At 33.4% G+C, this 24,621-nt stretch overlaps 2 protein-coding genes across 3 annotated transcripts; both read left to right on the top strand.

The window, feature by feature from the left end:
* Window positions 1-89: 89 nt before the first annotated feature.
* On the top strand, window positions 90-14,890 carry ptgr1.1 (prostaglandin reductase 1, tandem duplicate 1). Its single transcript, NM_001008651.1, is given in 9 exon segments — window positions 90-152; window positions 8,831-8,955; window positions 9,025-9,070; window positions 9,805-9,864; window positions 10,222-10,389; window positions 12,476-12,749; window positions 13,641-13,746; window positions 13,886-14,004; window positions 14,652-14,890. Coding segments are annotated over 8 exon segments (990 nt in total). The 5' UTR covers window positions 90-152; window positions 8,831-8,849; the 3' UTR covers window positions 14,763-14,890.
* Window positions 14,891-16,107: 1,217 nt separating this feature from the next.
* On the top strand, window positions 16,108-24,002 carry ptgr1.2 (prostaglandin reductase 1, tandem duplicate 2). 2 transcript variants are annotated; one of them, XM_690280.9, is made up of 8 exons: window positions 16,108-17,429; window positions 17,514-17,559; window positions 17,663-17,722; window positions 18,472-18,654; window positions 19,951-20,224; window positions 20,535-20,640; window positions 23,431-23,549; window positions 23,710-24,002. In XM_690280.9, exons 1-8 carry the CDS (start codon window positions 17,324-17,326, stop codon window positions 23,818-23,820), a joined length of 1,005 nt encoding a protein of 334 aa, XP_695372.2. In that variant the 5' UTR covers window positions 16,108-17,323; the 3' UTR covers window positions 23,821-24,002. The 2 variants fall into 2 exon arrangements, with proteins under 2 accessions (XP_695372.2, XP_073764509.1); XM_073908408.1 differs by having other exon boundaries at window positions 16,661-17,559.
* The last annotated feature ends 619 nt before the right edge of the window (window positions 24,003-24,621 follow it).

Genomic DNA, 24,621 nt, shown 5'->3' with positions numbered 1-24,621 from the left:
AATCACATAACTACAAATAGTCAGCTGTTTGAGAGTCAGCCAATCAGGTTGACGGTTTGTGGGAGGGGCTTAAACATTTTTGCTACCGTATGTGTGTGCGCGCAACCCAAGAAGAACAGAACTGAAGTGGTCGTGTGCGCAGCATTAAACGGGTACGTATAATAGGATATCGATGTTAAATTATGATGGCTATAATTCTTTCTGCTACATAATGTTTAGATTTTTTGTAGTTGAAAGCAAAACATTAGCGTTGTTTGGGAATCTGTGATTTTGTAAATCCCTACCCAGACAGCACACATACGTTGGGCCGACGTCGGCCGAAGGTCAACACGTCGGCCCCTTTAATTCTAACATCGGTATATGGTCGGCCAAACATACGCATGATCGTTCGGTCGTGTGTTCTATTGTTCCAGCTCAACAAACGTCGGCTCTGCGTCGGTTAACGACCAGAGGCCGACGAAGCACTTCATAAGCACTTGATCTCTCATGCCCATGAAAGAATCCGGCAACATATTTGGTTTACAAGTAAGTTTTTGCGTGCATAATAAATTAGACAAACGCGACATGCATCATGTGAACTGCGTCGGTCGGTCCAGCTTTAAATAGCCTACATTAATGCAGTAAAACTGACCAAAATGCCTACAATACATGATTTCAATTCATTAAAATATAAAAAGTTTTATTGTTATGCTTTAATAATGAAAACGTTGTTTTTTTCTGGTGTTAACTGCTGTTTGCTTTTTTTTATTGTGGCTTTTTCTAATACATTTTTCCCAGTGTAAAAATCAAGTATGTTCTGCATTTCGGCTGTTTAATTAAAATAAACACCTTTTTACAGAGTGACATCTTTGTTTTATATATCCTTGCATTTATATTTATTGGTTATTTATTTTTGACAGTGAATCTGATGCACAAATAAAGTGTTTGTTTTGTAACAGTTTAGTAGGCTATAAAGCTCGTCTTAAAGATAATAGCGTATATAAAACTGCTAAATACATTTTAAATTCAAGATTTAAAATACAAGGTTATTATTTAAATTGTCTATGGAGTGATCATGTTTATAAATGCAATACTTCAAGACTTTAATGTGCGCGCGCGCGTCTTGCTTCCAACACTGGAGCTGAGGGGATGTTGCTATGGGAAACAAAGCTACAACACGACACGACACCACCTGAAAGACACAACACGACTTCTCTCAAGCTGCCGTTTTGACTGTTTTCAGGTAAGTTTAGTCCCTAAAACAAAGCAAATACTACATAAAACTGTTCCTCACACATTTATTATTGGCAATTGATGAATATTCAGTTGAATATTATGTTATATAAGAGTGGTAAGTCTTCGTAAAAGTCCGTTAGCATATTAGCACTGGTAACGTTAGCGTCGGGGTAATATTACGTTAACTTACTTAATGTTAGCTCTTGTTAAACTTGTTTGTTAAAGTTTTGGCTTTTATTTATTCTTTATGTGTAGATGAGAGGTTTTGTCAATGTTTTATTGAATGCACTCCATATGTAACGTAGTCTAAAATACGCATTGTACTGTAAAGGACCGTGAATCAAAAGTTCAATCGTGTTTTGATATTTCATGGTATCTTAAACTAAATGTTAAGTAAAAAAGTGTTCTGTGGTTTCAGGAGTGAGAGAATAACCTCCTGCTACAGAAAATATAACACAAGATTCCTACATTTCTGAAGGGAGCTGATCACAGAGATGCAGGAAAGACAGGTAACTTTAAGCAGAGGATTAATTCATATGAATTTCCATTGCACATCATTATGCACATGTTACATGTCTATATATTATGCATCTGTTACTTGTCTTTATTGCAGTTGTTTTAAGAAAGTTTTGACATTGAAACATGTGAGTGGTATTAAATTTCACATCACATGATTCTTCAGAACTTAGTAAATATATAGATTTGCTGCTAATGAAGTAATATTTGTGATTTTCATTTTGTTTAATTTTTTATGATTAATTGATTTATTAAATCTTAGAAAAAAGTTTACACTAAATTATTTGTCATCACATCTGTTTTTAGCATTGATAGCAATCCGAAATGTTTCTTGAGCAGCAAATCAGCACCATTTGATAATCACCATTATATTAGTTCAACCTCAAGCACTAAATCAACATCTTAAAAAAAGATTTCTGAAAGATCAAGTGACACTGAAGACTTGAGTAATGATGCTGAAAATTTAGCTTTACATCATAGCTATGAATTACATGTATATTTACACTGTTTACCCATCCCTTACACCTTAACTCATCCTCAAACAAGTCAATTTAAGCCCTAAATGAATAAATTTTGATTTGTACAGGCATGATATGCAACTTGTATTCAGTCGTTTTGTTTTTTCTTTCTTTTGCTTTTGTTTTCCACATCAACTGAAAAGGAGGTCTAAGTTTAACCTAAGTGCCGTGTTGCTGATGAACATCTTTATATGTAAGTATATTTTTGACTGACTGCCAGACACTTGTCAAACAGTGATGAGCAAACGAGGGGCCGTTCTTTTAAAAAGATCAGGGAGATGCAAGTCTGAAAATAAATATACATTTTAATTCAAAATTGATTTATCTGTAAATATTTCATAATGTTTTGAGATATGTGCCCTATATGCATTTAGATGTCCATGCATGTTTAAAATACTTTTAAATTTAACAATGGCTGCAAGTTATAAAAACATAAACAAACACAAAAATGTTAAAGTAAATTGAGAAAACATTTTCATCAGTTTGACAACAGGTAGATCAGCTCCTGACAGACATGTTAACAGATCAGTTTAACTCTTATTAATCTCATTCATTCATTCATTCATTTTCTTTTCTGCTTAGTCTTTTTATTAATCTGGGGTAACCACAGCGGAATGAACTGTCAACTTATCCAGCATATGTTTTACGCAGTGGATGCCCTTCCAGCTGCAAGCCATCACTGGGAAACAACCATATACGCTTGTTCTCACTCATACACTACAGACAATTTAGCCTACCCAATTCACCTGTACCCCATGTCTTTGGACTTGTAGGCAAAACCGGAGCACCCAGAGAAAACCCACGCAAACGCAGAGAGAATTTGCAAACTACACACAGAAATGCCTGCAGATCCAGCTGCGGCTCGAGTCAGCATCCTTGCTGTAAGGCGACAGCACTACCTATTGTGCCACCACGTCACGCTCTTATTAATTTATATTTATATAATTTTGTGTTTCAGTACATGCTATTTTGGGAAGACAAAATATATTCATAAGCTCTCAGAAAATTCAATAAGAGAATTCATTCCTTCATTTTAAGAGAATTAACTGCACAATTACTTGAAATGTGTGGGATTACATTATTTGTTAACCCAAAGTGAGTTTCTCTTTTTTTTGCAGTATTGGATGCCTGATTGCAGTTCAACTCCAAACTCAGTTGGACCAGCTGATCAGTGTCTTCAGTATTACCACAAGCTACTGGGCAGATGTGTGGACAGCTATGAGCCAAACTTGGGACGTTTGGTTTTTAGGTAATACCAGTGACAAAGTATTCAGTAAATTGCTTATAATAAAAGATGCTCACTGCTTACCCCCTTATAGTTACGTTGTTTGCAGTTTCATTGTTGTAAAAATACCATACTTTTTGAAGTGTACTATGTGAATGACATAAAGGAAACAGGATCAAAAAGATCATTCATTATAGAATGTTTCATAGGTAACAGCACATCCTTTGTGAAAAATAATTTATTTTTGTGCCATCATCACAAGACAAAATACATTTCAACTGATTTCAGTTGGTTATATTTTTCAGGTCCTCCTGATCATTCTGTTCTCCTGGTTGTGAGGATGTGCAGAGGCTGTATTTGTCAGTGTTAAAAGACTTGTGCAGCTGTATCCAGACATACAAGCAGCCGACAAAGAGTTCTGGAGCAGGACAGACAGGTAGTTCATAGTGGCTAGGCTAGAAGTTTATACTTGGGTGCCCAGAAAGTGGCCTCCGCTATTTTGGGGGGTCCATACAAATACACCAGTGTAAGCTATACTATTGCACTGAAAAAATTAAATGAAAGAATTAATTAATCGGTTGAACACAAAATATTTTAAAGAAAGCTTAAGTATCAAGGTGGCAATATACAGTATCTGTTACATTGTAGTACATGAGCTGGCTATTACAGACTCGTAAATGTTTAGTTGTTAAGATTAGTTAAATACTATATCCTCTACTTGAGACCTGTTGCATATACAGCTTTAACTGAACTGAATTTAACTAGAACTACACCAGCATTCCAAGTGCTCTAGACTAGCTTTTTGCACTGGTGCGTCTAAAATGTTTGATGGCATTGCAATTAACACTGCAATTTTACATGTTAATTTTTTTTTAAATTACAATCCATATAGGCAATATTGACTTGTAAATGATTAACTAAAATCGGGTCAACACACATTATGGGGATTGTGTGTAGAATTTTGAGGAAATTAATGAATTTAATCCATTTTGAAATAAGACTGAAACATTAAAAATGTGGAAAAAGTAAAGTATCAATACTTTCCGGATGCATTGTATATGGTTTTTAGCGCGTTATCAAAGACTTAAAAAAATAGTCCAACATTATTTACAGCAGCAAAAGACCCTCCACATCAAAAGCTACTGGTCAGCTCACGATTCAGCAAACATCTGAAAAACAAATAGCTTATTATGCCTTCACAAGAAATCAGTGTTTTTGAGTCTAATGAAGATAGTACTATTTTATTAAATTATTATTTAGCCTGGCACGTTTACTGTTACAAAATATTTTAAATGTTTCTTAAAACAAAACATATTGTGTTCAATGGGGAAAAAGTAGCTGTTTTTTACACAGAGATAAAAAAAAACACATTTCAGAGCAGTAATCACAATACTGTGAAACTGTGATATTTTTATCCAAGATTATACCCTCAGAATTTTTTAATTTATTTTTTTTTCAGTTGGCCTATATTCTGTTTTTCTATGTTCTTGGAAATGCTGCTGTGCATGAAAATGTGACGATATATCCAGGTTCTATAGTTAATTCTGAAATAAATCTTATAATGAAACAATATTTAAAAATGCAATATTTAATGTGTCAGACACTAAATAAACATGTCAATTCATTTATATTAATCTGATTCCTTAACAGGGCAGCACGGTGGCGCAGAGGGTAGCACGTTTGCCTCACAGCAAGAAGGTTGCTGCTTCAAGCTTCGGCTGGGTCAGTTGGCGTTTCTGTGTGAAGTTTGCATGCTCTCCCCGTGTTGGCGTGGGTTTCCTCCGGGTGCTCCGGTTTTCCCAAGTCCAAAGACATAGGTGAATTGGGTATGCTAAAATTGACCATAGTGTATAAGTGTGTGTGAATGAGTGTGTATTGGTTGTTGCTGGAAGGGCATCCGCTGCGTAAAACATAGGCTGGCTAAGTTGGCCTTTCATTCCGCTGTGGTGACCCCAGATTAATAAAGGGACTAAGCCCAAAAGAAAATGAATGAATGAATCCTTAACAGTTAAAATTAACCATTTGAGTGTGCTTAGTTTAGGGTATGTTGTGTCATTAAATTGTCAATAGGTTTTATTTTTTTCTATATTTTAAATCTGCTTTAGCTTTCTTCTTTCCTATAAACCTGGAAATATAAAATATATATTTTTGGTTTTTAACAAATTGCTTATTTTATTCTTAGATTGGTGTACGCTGATGGTCTGCTGAGAATTCTGCTGAGTTGAAGGGATCCTCCTGTCAGACAACCTCTCCAAAGTACAATAGGACTAGTAAGTAACATCTTAAACATACACCACTGTTTAAAGCTTTTAGGTTGGTATGGTAAATTCTCTTCTGATAGTGTCAGCTTTATTTAATTAATACAGTCAAGCAGTAATACTGTGAATTTAATACAATGTATATAATTAATAGTGTCACATGATCCTTCTGAAAAAATAGTATTCCAATGTACTGATTCTCTCCTCAAGCTGTTTTTTTATATATAAAACATTTTAAATAAACATATTTTTAGTATTCTTGATGTATGAAAAGTTTATTTTTAAAAGCATAGTATTTATTTGAAAAAAAAAGTTTGCTCTTTGATGATTGCTAGCAATCAGACATGTTTCTTTAGAACAAAAAGAATTTGTGCAAAAAAGTATTCTCACTGAGCGTTGTTCAACTGTGGTCAACATGTCATTTAAGTTTTCAAATAAGCCTAAAAGACCTGATTAGCTGCATAAGGTGCATTTAATTAGAGAGTTGAATATATCATTTCTTTTTATATCCTCTATAGCCTACATATAATAGAAGTTGTTTGCTGAAAAACCTTTTTGTAGCAGAAATAAAGCAATGATTAGGCTCACCCGGATTTTTCGCAGAACTCCGCAGATGTTTAGCCTATCATTAATTCTGTTTATTTACTTGAGTAAATGTGTGTAAATCTATATTTATTCAGCTTTTTTATTAATTTCAGTAATATTATTGACTAATGTGAAAATGTTCATCTGATTTATGTACAATGCAGTTTGTACAGTAATATTTTCTGTCTTACTAGATATGTTACATGAAAAACTTGCTTTATTTACCAAATAAAGTGAATCTAATTGGATTAGCATTTTAAACATTAAATAAAACTTAAAAATATATTATTTTTTATTTCATATATTAAGGTTTTAGTTATGATACTCCCAAAATAATTCCGCAGAAATCCGCAGACTTCCACCAAAATTTTCAGCAGAAATAGCAAAAAACATCCGCAGATTCCTCCTGGCCCTAGCTATGATATATTAAATGTAGTGTACAGTGTGACATTTTAGTTGACGAAACTTAGTTTATTTTGCATGTAATGTGGTATCTGAAGATTTGACATATATTTAGATACACATTTATACTAACACAATGATACTAAAAACCAAAAAAAAAACATTCATTATGATTTCACAAGGAATTTAACTTTCAAATGGCTTTTCTGAAAATTAGTGCTCAGACACACTCTTTAAGTTTAAATTAAATTACACATTTTAGCTAGGCACTTGCATAACACATACTCCAGTTATATGTCATGAAACAAATAATATATATTTGTGGTAATATGAACTGCTGCAATGCTAATCTTTCTCCTTTTGGTTTCTTGCTTTATTTAAGGGTTCCCACTACAAGGATTAGATTTGGCTACTGCAGTCCCGGTTTGGGCCAGCCTCACTTGTGAAGACTAAAGATGAAGACAACATACAAGAACAATTTAGAGGATGGCGACACACTTATTATTCCACCTATATATCCCCTTTTATGTGTAAGCAACATTCCACAAGATAAAACAAAACAAAATGACAGGTTATTTCTTTTAATTTTGTCTGTTTTCTTGGAACATTGTACACAATTTACAACCAGTTTTATATATATATATATATATATATATATATATATATATATATATATATATATATATATATATATATATATATATATATATATAAATAAATATATATATATATATGTCAGAGCAAGAAAATATGATGTTTTCTTCTGGAGAGAGTCTTATTTCTTTTATTTCGGCTAGAATAAAAACAGTTTTGAATTTTTAAAAAAAAACATTTTAAGGTCAATATTATTAGCCCCTTTAAGCAATTTTTTTCGACTGTCTACAAAACAAACCACCGATATACAATAACTTGGCTCATAATAACTTCAGTCTTTAAATGTCACTTTAAGCTGTATAGAAGTGTCTTGAAGAATATCTAGTCAAATATTATTTAATCAGTTATTAGAAATGAGTTCTTAAAACTATTGTGATTAGAAATGTGTTAAAAAATATTTCCGTTAAACAGAAATTAAGGGATTTTATATATATATATATATATATGACAAAATCTGTTTTGTTTCGTGCATTAGAGTTTGCTTAAAAAAAACTGGTTATCTCTGAGAAGTATTGTTATTTTATATTATTGATGTGTTATTAGTTCAGAGGAGATTGCAAATTGTTGAATGCTATTTATAAAAAAATTGTAAAAAAAATTGACTACAGACTTTAATAAGATTTTATCAAATTATTTTAATTTGTATGATTTTATTTACTACTGTAAATATTGTTTGCTTGGTATTTATTTTGTGTTTGTGTCCTCTTTTATTATTGTAACTCCCTGAAGAAAGTCTTTTGGATACTGAACACATGACTGGTATTATCTTGTATTTTAAGATTATAGTCTTGGAAACATGCATTTTCTTTAACACTATTTAAGAAATTATAAGCATTATAACATGTGCTTACACAAGTTATTTGTGATTTTACTATAGTAAACTATAGTCACCTTAGTGGACATGTTTTGAAGCACTTGTAAATATTCATATGGTCTTAATGTAAATGCTGCAATGGACTTTGTATTTAAAATCTTAGTTGCACATTAGTTCAGCCATGGTTATAGTACAACTTGTTGGTTTTGTTTTAAACGTGGTAAAACATGGTTATGTGTGATAAAAGTATGTTAATCTATTTGTATGTTTGTGAAAAATATTAATAAATCTTCAACTGTTATTGAGAGTGGTGTGTCGTGTTTATTATAAATAAGCAGCTGCTGCAGCTAGTGGTCCATAAGTATGAGCAAAACGCCTGAGAACAGCGCCTCCGCGGAGCGGCCGGTATTTCCGGTTGCGTCGTCCTAACGTCGGCCGGACAGCGTTTCCGATCATTTGCCGACGTCGCGGCGACATTTTGCCAATTAGCAAACGCTCCCTGAGCGACATCGCACCGATGGAGTTTTGAAAATCGGCACGACGTCGGCCCAACGTATGTGTGCTGTCTGGGTAATAACGTTACTTCCCTTTTACTTTCTGCATGCACATATTCATTAAATATATATATTTTTTGTTTTTACAGTTTCTGCAAAAAAAGAGTCATGGCTCAAGCCAAAATCTGGGTCCTGAAGCAGCATTTTGATGGCTTTCCCAAAGACTCCGACTTTGAGCTGAAAGTTGAGCAGCTGTCTGAGCCAGCAAATGGAGGTTTGTGATCTTCAGATATCATGCCCTTCATGCTTGCACTTTGGAGAACTAATTGTTCTTGTTGTTCAGAGGTTCTTCTGGAGGCCCTTTTTCTTAGTGTGGATCCTTACATGAGGTGAGTTTTAAAAAGTAAAGTGCTCTGCTGCAGGTGCGTTAACATCTGCATTTCCTAAATTACTGCCTGCTGAAATGAAATTACAGGTAATCATGAGGTAAAGTTGGTTTTATATTCTCATATTCGTTCAGTGACAACTTGTGGCATGGTCCCTATATTGCTTACCATGGAACTTTTAATATTTGGTCTGAAATCTCATGCAAGCATGACTTGAAAACAACATTAGCACTATTTAATTGACTGTGAACAGTGTTGTACTTTGATAGTCATTGGCTGCTAATATGATTTCACGACTTAGAATTTGCAAACAATACCTTTCTTAAAGTAAATTATAAAGTAAAAAAGTCCAATTGTGTGAATATAAAACCAACTTGACCTCAGTGAAGTCATCGTTTGATAATCCAGGGTGTTTAATCTGAGCAGAAAATCTCAAATTCCTTACTGCTACATGTTTTTTTTTGCACTGCTAAAAATAAACATCTTTCTCTGTATTTTTTTTTTTGTTTAACTTGTTTAACTCTAAAAATATCTTACTCAGTCCCTGCTTTATCAGGGGTCACTACAAAAGTGTCTGAACCTATTTAAATTAAGATGCAACATAGACTTTGTAAATAAGAAAATAAAGCTTTCTGGAAAAATAATCAGATATTTATTATTTCTTGAACTATAAACTCACATAAAATATGTCTTGTTAATGCATTAATGATTATTTCTCCTAAATCTATTTTTTCTAGGCCATTCAGCAGTTTTCGTATGAAAGCAGAAGACGTGATGATTGGAACTCAGGTTGCCAAGTAAGAGAAATAACCATTCTGTCACTTACAAGCAGATTTATCACGTTAAATCCCTTTCATTAAAATTGCAAAACAAATGGTTTTTCCACTCCGTTTAAAAGATCACAGTCTGGTGATCATTAAAAAAAGAAAGCATCTGTGATTTATTTAGAGTTGATGACTGTTAGTCAGGGTACCTGATAATAAACAGACCAAGAACTGGCTCCGTGATCAAAGTAGTGCCTGTTTAAACTACACATACTTTAAGAAACCAGTTAGACAAGTTTGTGTTTAGTAAATGCCCACTTTAAGAGCTTTGAATAAAATCAGTTTGTATTGTTTGTCATGCAAGTTGTCTTTCTTATATTTTGACTGTAGGGTGATTAAAAGTAATAATCCCTCATTCCCTGTGGGCTGCCATGTGGTTGGTCGATCTGGTTGGCGAACACATACCTTGTCAGATGGGAGTGATCTCACTAAAATCTTGGATGACTGGCCTCATGATGTCTCCCTCTCACATGCTCTCGGAGCCATCGGCATGCCCGGGTAAAGTTCACGCGCTGCTTCTTTCAAAGCCACTCTTTCTTTTACAAATAGTTCTGGAAAGGTTAAACACATGTAAATCACTATGGAGCATGCAAATGGAGCATGTTATTTCTTACAAAAAAATTGCATAAGTTATTGGGATACACATAAAAAAATCACTTACCCTCAAGTTATTCCAAACCAGCATGAATATCATTCAGTTGTTGAACATTGATTGTATCCAAACATTTTTTTTCCTTACTACGGGAGTAAACAAAAAAGCAGATGTTTGTTTGCCAACGTTTAATAAGCAGAATATTAAGTTTTTGCACAGGGTGCGAAGGAATACAGATTTAGAAAGTCTGCAAAAGACAATGAGATACCAAAGAAAACAGACACCAGGTAACAAGGTAAAAAAAAAGTAAACCCAAAGCAAACAAAAAGTAAATAAAATTCTAGAAATTTTAAAATGGTAGCAGAAAGTTGGATGCTAGATGAAAAAGATGAAAAATATCTAGAATAAATAAACTGAAATCTTTCTGCGTTCGCGTGGGTTTCCTCCGGGTGCTCTGGTTTTCCCCACAGTCCAAAGACATGCTGTACAGCTGAATTTGGTAGACTAAATTTTCTGTAGTGTGTGAGTGTGTGTGGATGTTTCCCTGAGATGGGTTGTGGCTGAAAGGGCATCCGCCGCGTAAAATGTGCTGGATAAGTTGGCGGTTCATTCTGCTTTGGCGAACCCGGAATGATAAAGGAACTAAGCCGAAAAGAAAATGAATGAATGAAGGAATGAAATAAACTGAAAAGCAGGACAGCAGACACAGAAAATAAAACAAGATAAATAAAAAGGGCAAAAATACAAAATGTTAAAAGAAAAAACTAGAAAATAAAGAACTATAGACTGAAAAAGTAGCAAATAATAGTTATCTAAACATAGAAGAAAAAAAGAAAACTGGAAATATTTGACTAGGCAATTTCTATTAGACACAAGTGAGAGGATTGTGCGCACAGAAAAAAAAACGAAAAGCACAGTAGAAAGGGTTCAGAACACACAAAGACAAGGTAAGCACAATTATAAAGAAAACAACAAGAAGGCATGTTGATTAAAACTGAGGAGGCGAGATGAGAGGAGCACATAGCCGACACAAACAAACTCAAAGCTATGAAAGCTCAGACATGAAACAAACAGGCAAGACTGGCAAGGATGTCAGGGCGAGATCTGGGCATTAAGTTATAGCTATTGTTCATGCTGTGAACAGACTATAATTTTGAGGGGGAAATTATACATAATTAAAAATTAAACTCCTAAAATTATGTGCTTTGGTATTAGGACTAACAAAAAAAAAAAGTTTGATCACATTTTTTAACAGAATCAACTCATAAGATCTGTGAATGGGGCATTGCTCTTTCTTCAACTCCAAGAAAACAAAAAAAAAATGCAATTCTGAAGTCCTCTCTTTTTTTATGATGAAAAGCTCCCACACTTATGAAATGTTGCTGTCCGGTAGCAGAATGGTTTTCTGAATCCTGCATGTGCCATTTAAAACAGGTTGAGTTATGTGAAGTGTGTCATAAAACCTTATGAGTTGGGCCAGACAGAATCTGCACATTTCTGCAGAGAATTTAGAAAAAATCTGCAGATTTATTTGTTGAATAATTTTAGGAGTATCATAACTAAAAACTATTTAGTTACTAATAAAAACTTTTATTTAATGTTTGCAATGCAAATCCAATTAGATTCATTTATTTGGTAAACACAGCAAGTCTCTCATATAATAAATCTTATAAAAGACAGAGAATATTACTTTACAAACTGTATTGTAAATAAATCATATAAACATATTAATATTACTATTATTATTACTATTACAATAATATTAGTGAAATTAATAAAAAAACTGAATAAATATAACATTACAAGCATTTACACAAGTTAATACATAGACTCAATAATGGGCTAAAAATTGGCGTAAATATGCAGATTTCTATGCCTGCAGATTTAATGTGGGCCTGAAGTGTTTAAGTTGGTGGGAATAATACACAATTAACATTTAATGTCAGGCTTATAATGATAGCATTAAAAAAGAAGCATTATTTTGCTCCTCAGGCTGACTGCACTCTATGGTTTAGAGGAGGTATGTGCCATCAAACCAGGAGAAACCCTACTAGTGAATGCAGCTGCAGGGGCGGTGGGCTCTGTGGTGGGTCAGATTGCCAAACTTAAAGGCTGCAAGGTTGTGGGTTCAGCAGGAGGTGATGACAAGGTGGCATATCTGAAAGAGCTGGGCTTTGACCAGGCCTTCAACTACAAGACCGTCCCCTCACTGGAGGAAGCACTGAAGAACGCTTCACCTGAAGGATACGACTGCTACTTTGAGAACGTAAGAATTTAATGATACTAGCAGGTAGAGCTGCACAATATTTAAAAAAATGATCAATATCGCGATAATAGAATTCTCATTTCTAGGTTTCTCAGTAGCGGAAGTCGTCATAGTTAGAAAAACTTAAAGCAATCTGAACGTTTTTTTTTTCAATCTTATTTGCTCAACTAATAAAAGAAAAACTCCACGAAGATGTTATAAAGAATTTCGAAAAAGGAAAAGGAAAATATAGCATGAAAAATAACGTCATTCACTGTCCCATACACTACATTAAAAACGCCTCGCACAAGCGGGAATTCATTTTTTTTAATTTGAAGCAAAGATGATATAATGCATACATGAATACATATAAATGTTCACACGTTTTTAAAAATATCGAAATATTAAACACTTTTTTTGGTTTTAAGATGCTGATGACTGTTAAACGCATCATAACAGGCTTGTGAAAAGGGTGCAATAAATGAAATTGTTAACATTTGTGTGTTTCATGCATAGGTTTATTTATGCATGTAATGTGATCGGAAAAACATCCTATACCTGTTTATTTTAGTATGATAATCGCATAAATAAAATATATATTTTTAAATGGTTAATAGACATAGCATTTCTCTAAGGACATGTTACATCGCAAGACATATCAATATCGCAATACTCAACAACAATATTCCATATCATATTTTCCTATTATTGTGTAACCCTACCTACTAGCAGGTTCATACGTTTTGTGAAACTAATTCTAAAACAACGATACCTATAATCTTAATCTAGCTGTCATTCGCTGTTTTAGTTATTAAAACTTTTTTGAGTACATTTACTGTGGGTAGCTCTTTTAAACTGTTTGCACATTGACAATAATGAACTGAACTGATTCTTTACTGGTTTGGTTTCTAGGTGGGCGGCCATTTTTCGAGTGTCGCAATTCCGCAGATGAAGGATTTGGGGCGTATTGCTGTGTGTGGAGCGATATCGCTGTATAATGACTCCACCCCACAAACAGGTTTGTGTTTCTTATGTGTGTAATCCGCTTGCTGCTTTGAATGACCTTTATGACCAAACCGAAACTGTTTAGTCACCATTAGTGAAGCATAAACTTGGACATGACAGATTGATTAATGATAGCATGAATCCTTTTTTAGGACCCTATCAACAGATGACCATGATTGTAAAGCAGCTGAAAATGGAGGGTTTCTTGGTGGGCAGATGGGAACATAAAAACGAGGAGTCTCTGAAGCGCTTGCTGACCTGGATGCAGGAGGTATGACAGAAAGCTTGGTTTCCGTACTAGTTCGATTTTCAACATAAAATGTGCTCACTTTAAAGTGGTTCCAATTATTACAATCAGCTTTTCTTGTTAAGCACAAAAGAAGATATTTTGAAGAATGTTAAAAACTATAATGCGAAAAAACATGATTGAAGTTGGTTGCCAATTTCCAACATTCTTTAGAGGAACCATCCCTTTTAATACTGTACAATACTTAATCTTACTAAAATGATTTAATTTCTTTTCGGCTTAGTCCTTTTAATAATTTGGGGTGGCCACAGCGGAATGAACCGCCAACTTATCTAGCACATGTTTTACGCAATGGATGCCCTTCCAGCTGGAACCCATCACTAGGAAACACCCATACATGCTCATTCACACACTCATACACTACGAACAATTTAGCCTACCCTATTCACCTATACTGCATGTCTTTAAACTTGTGGGGGAAACCGGAGGACACCCACATGAACACGGGGAGAACATGCAAACTGCCGAGGCTCGAACCAGCGACATTCTTGCTGTGAGGCAAAAGCACAACCTACTGCACCACTGCATCACCCAAAATGATATGTTTTTCCAAAAAAAAAAGTGTAATGTATTGGTATTGATGCAGTTTTTCTTAATTTGATGGTCTACAGGGAAAGCTGAAGTGTAAGGAACATGTCACTGTTGGCTTTGAAAACATGCCCGTTGCGTTCATGGGGATGCTGAAGGGGGACAACATCGGGAAGGCCATTGTTAAAGTTTGATGTGAAGCACTTCAATGATTTGCATCCTATACTGTAACAGCAATCATGCTGTTTGTGTCAGCAATTCTTCATTAATAACAATGTTTCCATGTTGTGGTGTTAATTTTGATTTACAATAAATGTTCTTTCTAAACGAGTGTCTCATTTTGCACAACTTGGAATGAAATTATGCTTTTTTGAATATTGTAAGCATATACATTTTTTTTTTTTTTTTACCAGAGATAAATTTAAACATTTAATTACTGGTCATTATTTTTCTGCACTTTTACATTTTGGTATGAAAAATATTTATTGTTATATTAATTTATATTTAGTATATGCCAAGTCATTGTGAACTAGACAAATTACGCGAATAACAACATGTAAATCATTAATGAATCGGGTAATTAAGGTTATATTTTGAATGACACTAATCCAATATGATAAGCAAGGTTATCTTGTTTTTAGACTCGTCATTGAGTCTATTTATTTACTTGTGTAAAGTGTGTAAATGCATATTGAATTTCAGTACTATTATTGACGTATGAAAATGTTCATATGATTTATTCACAATACAGTTTGTGACAAAATATTTTCTGTCTTGTAGTAGATATATTAAATGAGAGACCTGATAAGTGGATCTAATTGAATTTGCATTGTAAACGTTAAATAAAAATTAAAAAGGTATTATTTTTTGATTTCATATATGGTTTTAAGTAATGATACTCCTTAAATCATTTCAAATAAATCTGCAGATTTTTAAATAAAATTCTCAGCAGAAATAGCAAAAAATGTCAGCAGATTCTGTCTGGCCCTACTCATGGGTTTCGGGTTTCATGGCAGAATATGCCTTTTCAAAGTGAACCATCCCTTTAAAAGTTTGCAACAACCCAGTCTGAGAAGGATTTTTAGCCCATCATTGAGTCTATTTATGTACTTGTGGAAATTATATTTATTCAGTTTTTAAATTAATTCAGTAATATTATTGCCAAAAATAAAATTGTTCATGATTTGTTTACAGTTTGTAAAGTGATATTTTCTGTTATTTAGTAGATGTATTATGAGAGACTTGCTTTGTTTACCAAATAATGGGATCTAATTGGATTTGCATTGTAAACATTTAATAAATAAAAGTTTTATTTTTTAACTTAATATATTACATTTACAGTTATGATACTCCCAAAAATCATTCCACATAAATCCACAGATGTTTTACAAAATCCTGTGCAGAAATAGTAAAAAACGTCCAGAGATTCTGTCTGTTCCTACTCATTAGCAATTCTTTAAAAGAATAGTTCACACAAAAATTCTGACATCCTTTGCTAATCAATGTTTTTTTTACACTTAAGAAATTTTGAAGCTCTCTGTTGGCTTATTTATTAATTTCCCCATTCAGTCAGTTGCAACTAGAATATAAATGTGTTTGTTGGACTTTTTTTTGGAACAACAACTGTTAATATAATGCTGTACATGCATCAGTTAGATAATATCACACAAGAATAAAAAACTAAACATTTTGAAATATTATGGAATAATATTGCATATAATACTTAATAAAATCAAATAGAAAAACGGCTTTTTGTTTGTGTTCAACAAAAAAAAAAAAACTTTTACAGAAACAACCTTACAATAACCTGTATCAGAATTATTTGTGTGTGATTGTTGAATTATACCCAAGTATCCCTTCTGTGAACACTGCCATATCGTGGCTATTTCTAAATTAATCCTTTAGAATGGTGTGGGAGAGTCCAGTGTCTCATTAGAGGCCCAACAAAAAGATGAATGTTTGTAGAATAAAAGCGCAACGTCATGGTTATAAGTCATTTCAAAGTCACACTGACTTTGCATAAAAAACATATTTCTGACACTATAATACAGTTATCTCCTCAACAAACCATTTAATAGATAATATTTGTTTACATTTACAAAAAAAAAAAAAACATTTTGAACAATTGATACTAAGATTGAATCTGTAGAGAGTAACTAAACCCTGCATACTCAGCCCTGCATGTTTTATGACATAGACAGTAAAAGTAATACCTCCTTTATCTAGAACACACTTGATTACATTCTAAATGTGACGTTTGAGGGAAACTGAGGCCACTATTTCATTCCTAGAAGACTGTGACGTATACGAACAACTATGTTATGAAGAATTTAAATTTAGAAACGCCTCAATTTTAAATGAGTAAGGTATTACAACTTATTTAAATTTATACTGACTTTAAAGATCAAGCCGAATCTCATTAAACTTGGAACACAACTTAAGTTAGATATGATAACATAACATGCTTACACACCTTTGTTTTTCAGTGTGAACAAGTTTATTAAATATTAGCGTACAATGTTTAAATACTGTAAACAAGAAGGTCAATAATGTTTGGTGTGCTCAGGTGAGACATTCAGCACCTCGCCCCTGATTACAGGTATAGAGGTTATAGGAAGTTGCAGTGTCACTTATGTCAATAAAGTTGTTTTGTTATGTAAGAGTGTTCATTGTTGCGGCTACAATAAAAGCAAGCTCTGCTCTCCCTCCAAAACCACTTCCAGTTTGAATAACTGAGCTTGTGCAAATTATAATCATGGTTAAAGCAAAGGTGTGGATCCTCAAGAAACACTTTGAGGGCTTTCCCAAAGAAAGTAACTTCGAGCTGAAAGAAGTAGATCTGCCAGAGCTTCAGGATGGAGGTATGGATAATTCATGTACATTGTTTTCCTACATGTGCAATGTCTCACTGATTTATCAACATTTTTGTTGTTGTTGTTATTTAGATGTGCTTGTGGAGGCGATTTATTTCAGTCTTGATCCATACATGAGGTAAACTCGCTTTATTTTGGAATATGTCTTAGTTCTGTTTACAGTCATTTTCTGTTATTTGTGGTGTGTCAAGTATAGCTCATATTTCTTGATGTTTCTGCAGATCTTTGAGTAAAATGTTTCTGAAAGAGGGAGATGTACAGTATGGAACTCAACTGGCAAAGTAAGGGAAATCATTTTGCCATTAATATTGTATTGTAAGATTGTATTGGTCCTGTTTAGTGTTCTTATTTGCAGCCATAGGGTGGTTTTCATGGATTCATTTCATATCATTTAAAGAAACAAATAAAGCAAAGTTCAGATGTTAAAAATGACCGAAAACTTTTTCAACTAATTTTGCTAATAATTAAAATGAATAATTAATCAGATCCAAAATAAAAGTTTGTTGTGTATATATATTATGTGTATATAAATACACTTATGAATGCATACATTTAAAAAAAAGTGTATTTATATTTAGATATAATTGATATGTGTATGTGATACAAATCATATATAAATTTACATATCTATGTAATTAAAGTGTTTAGAATGGTTTTGTTTTTATGTATGTGTGTGCATCATATATTAATAATAAATATATATAACAAACACACATAGGGTATAATATGTCAAAACAAACTTTTATTTTAAATGTGATTAATCACATTTAATCTTTGGTCAGGACTATTAATCGCATGATAGATAGTAATATAAGATATATATTTTCATTATATATATATATTGCATTTAACAGAATAAAGAAACTCATAAACGTTTGAAACCACTTGTGGGTGAGTAAGTAGTGAGTAAATTTGAGTTTTTGGGAAAAACTAATGCTTTGAACCTCAGGCTGGGTTTAATGATGAAATAGTTCACAAATAAAAACAAATGATATAATGAAATAAATCTCACTCATCGTTTGATTGGCAGGGTGCTGAAGAGCAAGGATCCAGAATTTCCTGAGGGATGTTATGTGGTTGCTGATTGTGGCTGGAGGACACACACTGTAACCAAAGCAAAGGGCCCAAGGGGGCCCATCCTGACCCGGATAGTATCCGAATGGCCCACTGACATCCCTATGTCTCTGGCCCTTGGATCCCTAGGAATGCCTGGGTAAATTTGTTACATTTTACTATTATAAACAGATTTAGATAAAATCCTCTTTCAGACTGATTAGAACAGAGGTCACCTAATCGAACACACATGAACAAGCTAATCAAGGTATCACTAGGTATACTTGAAACTTTCAGGCAGGTGCGTTGAAGCTGCTGGACCAAGATTGGTGACCTCTACATAAATAGAACATAGATCATGGATCCTCAGAGAATAATTGATGTTGGATGATTATTTAAAAAACAGCCTATATATACTGAGAAGATTAAATAATGGCGATATTGGCAATTTCCAATCTTCTATTGTCCAATTTTGGTGAGCCTTTGTGAATTGTAGCCTCAGTTTTCTGTTCTTAGCTGACAGGAGTGGCACTCGGTTGTAGTCTTCTGCTGCTGTAGCCCATCCGTCTCAAGGTTTGACATGTTGTGCGTTCAGAGATGCTCTTCTGCATTTCTCGGTTGTAACGAGTGGTTATTTGAGTTACTCTTCTATCAGCTTGAACCAGTCTGGCCATTCTCCTCTGATATCAACAAGGCATTTGCTCCCATAGAACTGGATATTTTCTCTTTCTCTGACCATTCTTTGTAAACCTTAGAGATGGTTGTGCGTGAAAATCTCAGTAGATCAGCAGTTTCTGAAATACTTAGACCAGCCCGTTTGGCACCACCAACCATGCCACGTTCAAAGTCATTCAAATCACCGTTCTTCCCCATTCTGATGCTCAGTTTGAACTGCAGCAGATCGTCTTGACCTTGTCTACATGGCTAAATGCATTGAGTTGCTGCCATGTGATTGGCGGATTAGGAATTTGTGTTCACGAGCAGCTGGACAGGTGTACCCAATAAAGTAGCCAGTGAGTGTACATTGTATTCAGCTAACTGCTAAAATGATTAGTTGAAGTTTTTTTAATTAGTTCTCATTATTAAAAGAACAACTTTAAACTCAAAATCAGGATATATCACTATAAATAATCAGCTATCAATGTTTCTGTTCATTTTTCAGCCTGTTTTCTAAAGAAAATGTAACTAGTTAATGTATTGTCTGTTTATAATCCCCAAAGTCCACCTCTAACCCCAGCCATCATTAAGGGATGAGCAAATCAAACTAAAATGTACAATGAGATCATACAAATTAGCTTAAATTAAAATGTTACAAATTGTTGTAAGATTGCGTTAAATTAAAAAAAAACTACTAGAAACTATACAATCACAAAAGCAACACTTCAATATTTAGAATTCTTTGTCTTGAGTAAAAATATACTTAACTTTTCTAAATCTTGTCTGTTTTCTTTTCTAGCTTAACCGCTCTGTATGGGCTAGAAGAGGTGTGTAAGATTCAGCCCGGTCAGACGGTTCTAGTGAGCGCGGCAGCAGGTACTGTAGGTACAGTGGTGGGTCAGATTTGTAAGATCAAAGGCTGCAAGGTTGTGGGTTCAGCAGGAGGTGATGACAAGGTGGCGTACCTGAAAGAGCTGGGCTTTGACCAGGCCTTCAACTACAAGACCGTGCCCTCACTGGAGGAAGCACTGAAGAACGCTTCACCTGAAGGATACGACTGCTACTTTGAGAGCGTAAGACTTTAATGATACTAGCATGTAGGGCTGCACAATATATTAAAAAATGATCATCGCGATTATAGAATTCAGTATCTGTATTGAGAATGTAATCGAGAATTGTAATTCAAGAATGTAATTAACATTTTTGCCTAAAATACATGCTGTTTCTAAGATTTTAAAAGCTCTCAGATCTACTATCATGTTTGGTCACATCTTAAATATGTTTTGTTTGTGTGTGTGTGTGTGTGTGTGTGTGTGTGTGTGTGTGTGTGTGTGTGTGTGTGTGTGTGTGTGTGTGTGTGTGTGTGTGTGTAACGTTCTACAGGTGGGAGGGCCCATGTTTACTGCAGCACTGAAAAACATGAAGCCCGGTGGTCGTATCGCTGTCTGTGGTGCAATAGCCACGTATAACGACACTACACCACAGATGTGTAAGTTTGATTTCTGTAGACTGAGCCTCTAAAGGGACATGGAAGGATGAATTATATTTAAATGCTTTGGGTTTCCTTCCAAATATTTGCATTTCTCTGACAAACTTTGCATTCACTTGCAAGGTTGAAGAGAAAATAAATTTTACAGCTTTCATGGTTAAACACTAAAAAGGTTTTGGTAACACTTTAGAATAATGGTCTATTAATAAATGATAATCGATGTATTTACTAACAATAACTAAGTATGAATAATTAATAAACATAGTTTAACATTTATTATTACATTAGTAAAATCTAAAGTTGTGCTTGTTAACATTACACTGTAAAAAAAACGTAATTTTACAGTTTATTTCCGGCAGTTGGGGTGCTGGAAAAAAAAAGTAAAATAATGGCTGTTAAATTTCAGAAATATACGGTAAAATAACGGATATTAAATTACAAAAAATGTCCTTAAATTTTAATTTCTGGTAAATTTCTGTAATTTAATATCCATTATTTTACGGTAAATTTCTGAAATTTAATGGCCGTTATTTTAAGTTTTTTTTTTCTGGTACCTCAGCTGCCAGAATAAACCATAAAATTATGGATTTTTTTACAGTGTAGTTAATGCGCAGTGAGTTAACATGAACTAATGCTATTTAGCTTAAATAACATTAACAAACAAAAACACAGATGAACAAATACTGTAATAAATGTATTACTAACTGTTTGTTCATGTTTGTAAATACAATAACTAATATCAAGTGTTACCAAGGTTTCTTTGGGAATGCAAATCATTTGCTAGAGAACCAAAGGAAACAGACTTAATTCCAAAGATCACAAACCAAGAAGAAAACTGGTCTCATCACATCTACTTTTCAGAGAAAGTGTTTACAGCAGTATAGCCTGAGGGCAATACTCAAGACATTTTAAGATAATCAAATAACCTAGACAGCATTGTTGCTCTTTAAAATCTAAATGATAGTGAGTAGCAGATAAATAAAATAAAAAATAGCTTAAATTTTCTCCACATGATAAACATTGCTCAAACTATTTTTTTAGCCTCTTTAAAGACATTTTAGGTAAAAACACTTCATAAATGAAGCACATACAGTAGAAAAGAACAGATCCTGAAGTGATATGACAGGGTTTACTGATATGTTTCTTCCCACTTTATATATTTTGCATTATGATGTCTCTGATAAGGCCTTCTTACATTTCATACTTTAATGGAAACTGATATCAACAAATATTTATGAATAATAAGATGATCATCTGGTTTTCTATCAAAGTTGTTTAGCTGATTTTAGTGTTTAATATCGCTTTTAAAAATTAGAAAAATACAGTGCTCAGCATAAATGAGTACACCCCATTTTGAAAATGAATGTTTTTCTTCATTTCTCTGTAAATATAGGCAATGTATTTTGGTGCATTTAAACAAAACAAATTTATTAAACAGAAATATTTATTTAAATAATATTTTACTCACCAAACATGTTAAGAAATTGAAAGATAATACAATAAAATTCAAGCATAATGTTGCAAAAAATAAATCACAATTATTTAAAAAAAAATTATTTCCTCTCTTGATTTTTCCTTTTTTTTTAACTTGTATTTAACAATTTTCTGTAAAATACAAATTTGGGTGTTCTAAGTTTTTGGACCATTATCGCAAGTTATTTTTTTAGATAAGCTCCAGATTGGGCTTCAGTACTGGCTGATCTCTTGTATATGCACAAATATAATATTGTATAGTTTTCTTTAAAAAAAGAAATTAAAAGAGAGATTCATGAGGGGTGTACTTATACAGTTGCAATCAGAATTATGAAACCCCTCTTAAAATGAGCAAGGAAATTTTCACGGTATGTCTGATAATAATTTATCTTCTGGAGAAAGTCTTATTTGTTTTATTTCAGCTAGAATAAAAGCAGTTTTTAATTTTTTTAAAAAACCTTTTAAGGTCAAAATTATTAGCCCCTTTAAGCGTATATTTTTTTCGATAGTCTACAGAACAAACCATTATTATATAATAACTTGCCTAATTACCCTAACCTGCCTAGTTAACCTAATTAACCTAGTTAAACCATTAAATGTCACTTTAAGCTGGATAGACGTGTCTTGAAAAATATGTAGTCAAATATTATTTACTGTCATCATGGCAAAGATAAAATAAATCAGTTATTAGAAATGAGTTATTAAAACTATTATGTTTAGAATTGTGTTGAAAAAAATCTTCTCACCATTAAACAGAAATTAGGAAAAAGAATAAACAGGGGGGTTAATAATTTGTATTGCTAATCATTGTATATTTAGGGAAAAAACTATGCTTTTAAAGGGATAGTTCACTCAAAATGACATTTCTGTAATGATTGACTTAACTTTGACTTGTTCCAAACCAACCTTGTTTTTTTGTTTTGTTGAACACAGAATAAGATCATTAGAAGAATGTTGCTAACCTCTGTTGTTCAAAAAAAAAAAAAAAAAAACTCAAACTGGTTTGGAACAAGTCATCTAAACAAGTTTTTCTCAGCCACGTTCCAGCAGGACCACCAACACTGCATGTTTTAGATCTCTCCTTTGTCTGTCACAACCATCACAGGTCTTTCAGTCTCTGCTAATGAGTGGATGATCTGATTCAGGTGTGTTTGGTTAAGGAGACTAGGAAATAGTGCAGAGCTGGTAATCCTCCAGGAATGTGGTTGAGAAACACTGATGTAAAAGATGGTTTTAAGTGAAGCATCCATTTAAAGCAAACACTAGAGAACAGAAGAGGATTTGAGAGGGTAACAGTGTATTTCATTTCTATCACAGGTCCTTATCCTCACCATGAAATAATTGTACGGTCATTGACAATACAAGGATTTATGGTGACAAACTATAAAGAAAAGGATGAGGAGTCAGTCAAGAGATTGCTTACATGGATGAAAGAGGTAGGCTGCTTTAAAGATGAACATGTCTGCTTTATATCAATAATCAACGCTTTATTATAGCGAATGCTTTGGTAATTCAATGCCATTACACTTTAATAATAGCACCAGCCTGTGAACGAGAGGGTTTATTTTGTAAATCTATTTAACTGTTTTCTTGCAGGGCAAACTAAAGACAAAGGAAATGGTCACTGTTGGCTTTGACAAGCTGCCGATCGCCTTTATGAAGATGCTGAAGGGGGATGGACTTGGGAAAGCTATTGTTAAAGTCTGAAACAGGCTCAGAAACCCATCTTAAAATGAAAATATTATATGCAAATAAGTGACAGTGTGACACATTTGTACAATTAGGGCAAAAAGCATTACTGTGTGGAAGATACAATGTTACAGTGTAAAAGTGTCATGATCTTAACTGTTTTAACTGAATATGTTTACAAATAAAGTTACATAAACAAAGTTGTTTAGTGATTACTTTATTTCAAATACTCTGTCAGGTTAATCATGTTCAATATTTCAATCCGATTGCTCATTGCGATTTTTGGATGTTTATAAAGATTTTTAAAAGATTTCCAAGAATCTAAATGTTGTGATATTAGTTAACCCACAGCAGTTTCAAAGAAATGCAAAAATAACCAGAAGAGGAAGTGGGATCCAACATAAGACTTTGTTTTAAGACATGATTGTGATGGATTGTGTGTTAAAAAAAAAAAACTGTTACCAGACAGGTTTCAAATTACATTTACAGCAAACAGCAGCAGCTGTTGTTAAGCCTCCCATGTTTACTGGTCTATGAAAAAATCTATAAAATATGTAAAAGTCTCAGAACTTTAAGTTTAAGAAGACAAAACAACTACAACAGAAAGCATAGTTTGCTCATAGTTATGTCTTCAGATCATTAGATGCATACAAAAATCTATTGGACTGGACTGTTAATTATGGCACAGAAAATTCACAGAATATATATGTATCGCTAGGCTAACAACCCACCACGTAAAAATTAGATATAAAATGCCAACATAGTATGGCTAAATATCAACTTTAAGAATTTTTTATATATAGAAAATATATATTTATA

This window comes from Danio rerio, chromosome 7 (genome assembly GCF_049306965.1).
Source record: "Danio rerio strain Tuebingen ecotype United States chromosome 7, GRCz12tu, whole genome shotgun sequence".
NCBI lineage: Eukaryota > Metazoa > Chordata > Actinopteri > Cypriniformes > Danionidae > Danio > Danio rerio.
Note: the sequence above shows the minus strand (reverse complement) of the source record. Positions and strands in the feature narration are given on the sequence as shown.

Bases quoted from the DNA above. Each gene is read 5' to 3' on its own strand.
- ptgr1.2 (XM_073908408.1), top strand. From the start codon at position 17,324: ATGGTTAAAGCAAAGGTGTGGATCCTCAAGAAACACTTTGAGGGCTTT. The intron at 17,723-18,471 runs GTAAGGGAAATC...TTTGATTGGCAG, and splicing joins TATGGAACTCAACTGGCAAA to GGTGCTGAAGAGCAAGGATC. The intron at 23,550-23,709 runs GTAGGCTGCTTT...GTTTTCTTGCAG, and splicing joins TGCTTACATGGATGAAAGAG to GGCAAACTAAAGACAAAGGA.